General features: G+C 44.1%; 1 protein-coding gene across 1 annotated transcript; it reads left to right on the forward strand.

Annotated features, from left to right (window-relative positions):
• Window positions 1-1273: 1273 nt before the first annotated feature.
• On the forward strand, window positions 1274-8383 carry LOC115727100. The gene is given in 12 exon segments (XM_030657259.2): window positions 1274-2242; window positions 2244-2808; window positions 3349-3822; window positions 3920-4221; window positions 4452-5120; window positions 5122-5175; window positions 5257-5535; window positions 5719-5880; window positions 5967-6896; window positions 7000-7215; window positions 7375-7635; window positions 7744-8383. Coding segments are annotated over 12 exon segments (5058 nt in total). The 5' UTR covers window positions 1274-1447; the 3' UTR covers window positions 8095-8383.
• Window positions 8384-9017: the final 634 nt, after the last annotated feature.

Genomic DNA, 9017 nt, shown 5'->3' on the forward strand with positions numbered 1-9017 from the left:
TCCGATTGCTTTTTTAAAAAAATTGCAGGTAAATAATGTAAGGTGGTCGGTGGATCTTAACATGGAATTGACCCAATAGGAAATAGAATTTTCATGCTTGTCTTACTTGTTTTTCAAAACTTTGTAAGTAAATGATTTATAGCGATTGTTGGATATTAAAAGGGAAATGACCTAATAGGGAATAGGATTTTCATGCATATCTGATTTCTTTTTCAAAATTTTGCAAGTAAGTGATGTATGATGGTTGCTGGCTACTAAAATGGAATCTACTTATCAGGAAATTGGAATTTCTCTTATTCGGTAATATAATCAAGTAGAAGGAAAAGAGATGCCAAATAATGTCAATAGGAGTAATTTTCTTGTCATGTATGATTAGCATACTTCTATCTTTCTGCCAGGCTTCATTTAGAAGGAAATTTAAGTTCACTTACGAGAAAACCTTGATAAGAATAGACAATTTTTCCGATAAATTTGCTGCGGCGATCCTCAACTCAAGATAATCGTCGACATTGGCGGACCCGGGGGCGGTGGGCTACCATCGCCCCCGGCCGCACGATGCTTGACAAATTGTGCATTCTCTGCACACAATACAATCGCCATTGAAATGTTGGCCGAATGTTCCTAATTTCATCCCTCCGTCGTACTGTTAAGTTTTGCATCGGCCGTCGAAGTTAGATTAAGGTGCCGTCTGGACACTTTCCAGCCGGCATTCTTATGTATCTTGCTTACTCCCCAAGCCAAAAAAGAAGAAAGAAAAAAAGGCCACATTGAAAGCACCTGTCCGTCGTCCCTCCGCCCTACTGGTAACTTTATTCCCTCTCATCGGGCCTCGCTAAACCTATTTTGGCCCGTCGTCGGAGTTAGAATAAAGGGACAGTCAGATTACTTATCGGGCTTCCACAACGAGTACAACAACTTCTCACACATCGACGGTCGGCATCCTCGGGCCCGTCGGCATGAGATCAAACTTGTCGGCTTGGCCGGGACAAACTCTATCCAGCCAAATTGAGCGGGGTGGTGGGAGAGGCCATGAAATATCTTGGATGGTGATTGGGGTTACTCGTTAAGGAGAGAGGAGGAGGCCTATAAATTGAGGGCATTGCCATGGACAATCTCCACCATTCTCAACAATCACACAAATCATCAAAGCAAGCAAAAGAGAGATTTTTCATTGCTAAGTGCAAGTTTTACAAGAGATAGTGAGAAGAAGCCTCAGGCTAGCTTACCGTGGACCTTCTCACTGTTTCTCTCCCCCTCTCTCTCACCCTTGCACCACATATCACTCTCTCTCCCTCAGTCCCCCCCTTCTCTCTCTTCCGCCTTCCTTCTCTCGCTCTCTGTCGCTCCTTCCCCTCTCTCTCTCTAGAAAAATTTCGATCGAGCGCCAACAGAATCGATAAAGTTCTAGAGAGAAAGAGGGACCCAGAGACAACAGATTGCGTCTCCAATGAAGCACCACCAGCAGCAGCACCTCCACGGTTCCTCCGAGGCCGTATCGTCGTCGTCCTCCTTGCCGTCGCCCTCGACCGCGGACTTACCATCGAGCGCTTCCTCGATGGATAAGCCCCCGTCCATCCCTGCCGCGGAGGACCTGTCAATCGCCGCCAGGGACGGGAGCGGCGGCGCTCAGGAGGCGGTGTCCATCGATCGCCGGGGCGAGTTCTCGGCAATCTGCCGGTGGACGGTACAGAACTTTTCGAAAATCAAGGCGAGGGCTCTCTGGAGCAAGTACTTTGAGGTGGGCGGGTACGATTGCCGCCTGTTGATATACCCTAAGGGCGACTCCCAAGCTCTCCCAGGGTACATATCCATCTACCTCCAAATCATGGACCCCCGCGGGACATCGTCTTCCAAATGGGATTGCTTCGCCAGCTATGGCCTGTCAATCGTCAATGGTCTGGACGATTCCAAGACCATTCACCGGGACTCATGGCACCGGTTCTCGAGCAAGAAGAAATCTCACGGTTGGTGTGACTTCACTCCCTCCTCCACGATTTTGGATTCGAGGCTAGGGTACTTGCTCAGCAATGACTCTGTTGTTATCACGGCTGATATATTAATTTTAAACGAATCCGTGACCTTTAACCGTGATAACAACGATAGTCAATCGACATTGACGGCCTCATCTTCTGGAGTGGTCGGGCCGGTGCCCGATGTCTTGAGCGGAAAGTTTAGCTGGAAGGTACACAATTTCAGCTTATTCAGGGAGATGATAAAGACGCAGAAGATAATGAGCCCTGTTGTTTCCTGCTGGGGAGTGCAATTTGAGAATTAGTGTCTACCAGAGCTCGGTGAACGGGGTGGATTATCTGTCCATGTGTCTGGAGAGCAAAGACACTGAGAAGACAATGCTTGCGGATAGAAGTTGCTGGTGCTTGTTCCGGATGTCGGTGCTGAATCAGAAGCCTGGATTCAATCACATGCACCGAGACTCGTATGGGCGTTTTGCTGCTGACAACAAGAGTGGAGATAATACGAGTCTGGGGTGGAATGATTACATGAAGATGGCGGACTTTGTGGGTCCTGAGACGGGGTTTTTAGCGGATGATACTGCCATATTCAGTACGTCATTTCACGTGATTAAGGAATTCAGCAGCTTCACAAAAAATGTGACAATAATGCCGGGATTGAGGATCCTGAACAACTCAAGGAAATCTGATGTGCATATGGGGAAGTTCACATGGCGGATAGAGAACTTCACCAGGCTGAAGGATATACTGAAGAAGAGGAAGATTACTGGTCTGTGTATCAAGAGCAAAAGATTTCAGATTGGAAACCGGGATTGCCGCCTTATTGTTTATCCTCGAGGTACGTGGTATTGTTGCTCTTATATACGTGTGCGACTGGCTGCACCTATCGTTACTGTTGTCCTCTGTGAGTTCATGGTAAGGTCAATCACATGATATTTCCTTCGATTTTTGTATGATAGCATTTGTGGACCTGACATATTAAGTTAATAGGCCCTCTTGTTGTCGTTTTATATGAATTTTTCCTAAAATGAAACACGAATTAGAAATCTTTACAACAACATTAATATATTGTATTCACGTCTGGATGGATTTTAAACTTCCAAATATCGGTAGCTCTCTGTCTATATATAGTCGAGGTGGTTTCTCCATTCATACATAAGTTTGCAAATTTTGCCGCAAAAATATTGAGGCAAGGAAATTAATGAGAAAAATTTACGTTCTTTCTGAAAATCAGCATAATCTGTGCATTAGCATTATCCTTTGGTCATTTTATGTGCTGATTTTTTAAAAAAGCTACTCCGTCTGTATTGTTTTTTTTTTTTTTTTTAGGTCTGAATTGCTGAAAGCCTTAATATCTAATTGTGGTTGATGATACCAGGTCAGTCTCAGCCACCATGCCACCTGTCAGTTTTCCTTGAAGTTACGGATTCAAGAAATACTTCCAACGATTGGAGTTGTTTTGTGAGTCATCGTTTGTCAGTTGTGAACCAGAGGATGGACGAGAAATCTGTGACCAAGGAATCTCAAAATCGCTATTCTAAAGCTGCAAAGGACTGGGGATGGCGTGAATTTGTTACCCTTACGAGTCTCTTTGATCAGGATTCGGGATTCATTGTCCAAGACACTGTTATATTCTCAGCAGAGGTTCTTATATTAAAGGAGACATCGATAATGCAGGACTTTGCTGCTCTGGAGAATGATTTGACAGGTAATGGGTCTTCGACAGAGAATGCTGGAAAAAGAAGTTCATTCACTTGGAAGGTGGAGAACTTCATGTACTTCAAGGACATAATGGAGACTCGGAAAATCTTCAGCAAGTTCTTTCAGGCAGGGGGATGTGAGCTTCGGATAGGTTGGTGGAAAATTGCTTCTTCTTTCTCATCTATAATGTTATGAAAGCACGATTTTTCCTTCAACCTTTTCTTGATGTTGGTTTTGATGCAATGCAGGGGTTTATGAGTCGTTTGACACCATATGCATATATTTGGAAAGTGATCAGTCCGTGGGTTGTGATCCGGACAAAAATTTCTGGGTCAAGTACCGGATGGCTGTTGTTAACCAAAAAAATCCAGCCAAGACAGTATGGAAGGAATCCTCAATATGTACAAAGACGTGGAACAACTCAGTCTTGCAATTCATGAAGGTATCTGATATGCTGGAGGCAGATGCGGGATTTCTTGTGCGAGACACGGTTGTTTTTGTCTGTGAGATTCTGGACTGCTGTCCCTGGTTTGAGTTTTCAGATCTAGAGGTAAGTTCCTGTGATCCCTGCTTCTTGTTTGTTGTTTTTGCTTTTTTCGAAGTTGATTTCTGTCTATATGAATCTGTCAAGCAGAACCGAGTCTAGCTATATCAAAGAAAATACTACTCTTTCTTCTGAAGTTGTAATACAATATTGAGAGGAATATAGTCATTCTGTTTTTCTTTCCTTCGAGGTTGTGTCTAATGGTGCCCTATTTCTTGTCTGGACCCTTAATTCAGGTTTTGGCTTATGAGGACGATCAGGATGCTCTGACAACTGATCCTGATGAACTTATTGATTCTGAAGATAGCGAAGGACTCAGTGGAGACGAGGAAGATATCTTTAGGAGCCTTCTTTCAAGAGCAGGGTTTCACCTCACATATGGAGACAATTCCTCTCACCCACAAGTCACCCTAAGAGAGAAACTTCTAATGGATGCTGGCGCAATAGCAGGTTTTCTGACTGGACTTCGTGTTTACCTAGATGACCCTGCTAAAGTAAAGCGCTTGCTTCTTCCGGCTAAGTTTTCGGGTTGTAGTGATGGAAAGAAGATCGGAAAGACAGATGGATCTTCTCCTAGTTTGATGAATTTGTTGATGAGTGTTAAAGTTTTGCAGCAGGCAATCATAGATTTGCTATTAGATATCATGGTAGAATGCTGCAAGCCCTCTGATGGAAGTTGTGAGGGTGAGTCGTCTGATCCTAGCTTGAAGATCTCTCCAGATGGCAGTGGGGCTGCCAGCCCACTGGAATCAGACAGAGAAAACGGTGCAGCAGAGTGCACACAGTTCCGGTTGGATGAGAGACTGGACTCTGGTTTAGGTGAAAGTAGTAATTCTTCTGCTGTGCGAAGCTCAGACATCAACGACTCTAACGTCTGTGAAAGTGCTCCTACAGTGAAGCCTATTCGATCCACCTGAATCATCTACTGGAGGTCGAGAAAATTATTGCCTTAGATCCAAGGTACTGTTTTACTCTCTCTGGGATTTTATCTTTGCAGCATCATTACTTTACATGTTGACAGCTTGGGTACTTTGAATGCAGACCAAGTGGCCAGAGGAGTCTGAAGAACTCATAGGATTGATCATCAACTCACTCAGAGCTCTAGATGGAGCTGTTCCACAAGGCTGTCCTGAGCCGAGGCGGCGGCCTCAATCAGCCAAAAGGATCGCTCTTGTATTGGATAAAGCTCCCAAGCATCTTCAGTGTGACCTGTTAGCATTGGTACCCAAAGTGGTGGAGCATTCTGAGTATCCAATTGCGGCTCATTATCTTCTCGAAATGATTCAGAATCCAGATGCAGAGCCTGCTCTAAGAGTTCCTGTAAGATGTTTCACAATCTTCCCTGCTGTCTTTCCATTCTACCTTCGAAATCTTGGCTTGAATAGAGATTATTTTGATGGTGATAAAACGACTCTGGAAGGTTATGTGTCAACCGAACTTTTATATTTTGTAGATCTGAACACGCTTCTTAATTTTTATTCTGACCTGGTGCATTTCTCTCAGGTTTTTGGTGCTATGGGCCAGCTGGAGCTTGGCATTGGAGTTTGGGAGCATCTTCTGCGTAAGTCTTTGGAGTTTCTGCAAGATTCAAATGATGAGCCTCTCGCAGCTACCATAGATTTCGCATTCAAAGCTGCATCCGAATGTCAAAGTCTCCCTCAAGCAGTAAGCACAAAGCAATTATCAAACTCAAAACTGTATACCTTTCTTATGAAACATATAACCAAACATTCTTCTCTTGCTTATGATAGGTAAGGTCTGTTCGTGATAGGTTGAAATGTCTGGGAGCAGATGTGTCCCCTTGTGTCCTAGACTTATTGAGTAAAACCATAAATAGTTGGCGAGATCTAGCTGAGACAATACTTAGGGACATTGATTGTGATGAAGATTTTGGTGAAAGTGGCGTGACACTGCCTTATCGTCTGCTTTTATTTAGCGATAATGGACAAGACGCTCAAAGGTCGGATGCGGTGGATGAGCAAGTCCTTTGCAACTCTCGGCATTTTTCAGATATGTATGTCCTGATCGAAATGTTGTCTATTCCCTGCCTTGCTGTTGAAGCTTCCCAAACATTCGAGAGGGCTGTGGCTAAAGGAGCCTTTATGGCTCAATCAGTAGCCATCATCTTGGAAAGGAGACTGGCTCGGAGATTGAATCTCAACAGGTTTACGGGTGAAAATATGCAGATTATAGATGGTGAAGGAGAGGCTAATGACCAGTTGAGAAATCAACAAGATGACTTCACTTCAGTTCTTGGACTTGCTGAGACATTGACCCTGTCTAGAGACCCTCGTGTCAAGGGTTTTGTGAAGGTTCTGTATGCTATACTTTTCAAATGGTATCCTGATGAATCTTACCGACGAAGGATGCTTAAGAGACTGGTTGATCGTGCTACCAGCACTTCAGATAGCAGTCGTGAGGTGGAATTGGATTTAGACATTTTGGTTTTACTGGTCTCCGAGGAGCAGGAGTTTATAAGACCAGTTGTGAGTATGATGAGGGAGGTCGCTGAACTTGCAAATGTGGATCGAGCAGCTCTTTGGCACCAACTTTGTGCAAGTGAAGAAGACATCATGCGCTTGCGTGAAGAGAGGAAAGCTGAGATCTCCAATATGGATAGAGAAAAAGCTGCTGTATCACAAAAACTGAGTGAATCTGAGGCAACGAACAACCGTCTTAAGGTAACTATTTTGTTTTAATTCAGGACTTAAGGTATGTGATTGCTTTAATGCGGTGTTGATTCTTCATGGCAAGTTTTTGTTTGACACTTTGTGTAATTGACAGTCTGAGGTGAAGGCTGAGATGGATCGTTTTGCGCGAGAAAAGAAAGATTTATCTGAACAAATTCAGGAAGTAGAGAGCCAGCTTGAGTGGCTTCGCTCTGAGAGAGAGGAGGAAATTACAAAGCTCACTTCTGAGAAGAAGGCTCTTCAAGATCGTCTTCATGATGCAGAGTCACAGATTTTGCAGCTGAAGACTCGTAAACGTGACGAATTGAAGGTATCTGTCACTGCTTCTGTCACTTAATTTTTTCTGAATCAAGTTCTTTTGCTTTCTTTACATGTCAACATGTGCTTTTCTATGAATTGCACATCCTTTTTTCCTGCCTTTGGATAAATGTTAATTGATGTCTTTCTTGCCAAATTGTGAATGGAACAGAAAGTGGTAAAGGAAAAGAACGCTCTTGCTGAAAGGCTAAAGAATGCGGAAGCTGGGAGAAGAAGATTTGATGAAGAGCTGAAGCGGTATGCGACAGAAAACGTGACCAGAGAAGAGGTTCGTCAGTCCCTTGAGGACGAGATTAGGAGATTGAGACAAACAGTGGGGCAAACCGAAGGAGAAAAGCGGGAAAAGGAGGAGCAAGTTGCTCGATGTGAACAATATATTGATGGGATGGAAGCAAAATTGCAGGCCTGCCAGGTTTGTGCCAATAACTCATTCAAGCATATGCTTTAGTACTAATTTGGGTTGTCCTGCTTTCTCTTTGTTGCTTAGATTTCACCTAAGTCAGATGCTTCCTCTTTGCAGCAATACATCCAGACACTCGATACTCAACTCCGGGAAGAAATGTCTAGACATGCTCCTCTTTACGGTGCTGGTCTGGAGGCACTTTCGATGACAGAGTTGGAGACTATATCGCGCATTCATGAAGAAGGGCTTAAGCAGATCCACGCCATTCAGCAAAGTAAGGGCAGCCCTCTTGGCAGTCCTATCGTGAGTCCCCACACACTACCGCCGCATAATCATGGGTTGTATCCGACTGCGCCCCCTCCAATGGCAGTGGGGCTTCCCTCTTCCATCATGCCCAATGGCATGGGGATGCACCACAGCAACGGGCACGTCAATGGTGCCATGGGTCCCTGGTTCAATCACAAGTAGAGAGCCTTGGAGTCATTGCGGGATGCCCTATACCGGAGATCCCTTTTTTCATTGAAAGTGGAGGGATGATGATTTTCTGAGTTGAATTGTTTGGCATTTTGACTGGTAGGACTGTCGGGACGAGTTGCTGGGGAAGGGGCTGTTGTAATTGATAGATAGTTGGAGAGAAGGAGGGGGTTTAGATTGTTGTCTAGGAACAAGTCCAATGGGACTAACAGTTAAAATGCCATGCCTGCTTTTTTAATCTTTCTTCATATGATCAATTATAGGTTTCGACAAATTTTGCAAAGCTTTTCTCATATTTACTCTCTCTCTGTGAAGTTGTGATTGTCGAGCAGGTACCCAGTTTCTCAAAGACTGTCAGCTATTATTTGAACTCTACTTTCTTGTAAACAATAATGCTTTCGAGGTGTTTAACACAGGAGACGGCACACGACTCGCGTACCACTCGAAAATGCTTGATTGCATCATGACTTACTTGAAACTAACACGACTTATTAAGTCGCCTCTCATTTTAAGGAAAAAAGTATTTTGTAACTGCATTGAGACAACATGGAAAAATCAGAAATTGATACGAACATGGCAACCCGAATTGCTAGTCTGCTTCCAGAAATGACGGGCAAAAGAGAGAATCAAAGAAAGGTGATGCCTCTGTTGAGTTGAGGCTGCAACTGCTGGGCCTTGAACAGAGTTACTACCTAGACCAGATCTGCAGGAAAATTTGAGAACAACATGGGCCTTCAACGAATTTGAGTTACGGAGCCTCAAATTCCGAATGACGTTAGAAAAATCATGCATAGTATTGATGATTGCAAAAGTCCACCGTGGAAGAATGAGCCAGCTAGGATGATGACGAGCCACGTCATCACACTAGGGTTGGGATTTTTGCCTCATCGTTATCCTCCTACGTTGGGTATAAGGCA

Source organism: Rhodamnia argentea, chromosome 4, assembly GCF_020921035.1.
Source record: "Rhodamnia argentea isolate NSW1041297 chromosome 4, ASM2092103v1, whole genome shotgun sequence".
Classification (NCBI taxonomy): domain Eukaryota; kingdom Viridiplantae; phylum Streptophyta; class Magnoliopsida; order Myrtales; family Myrtaceae; genus Rhodamnia; species Rhodamnia argentea.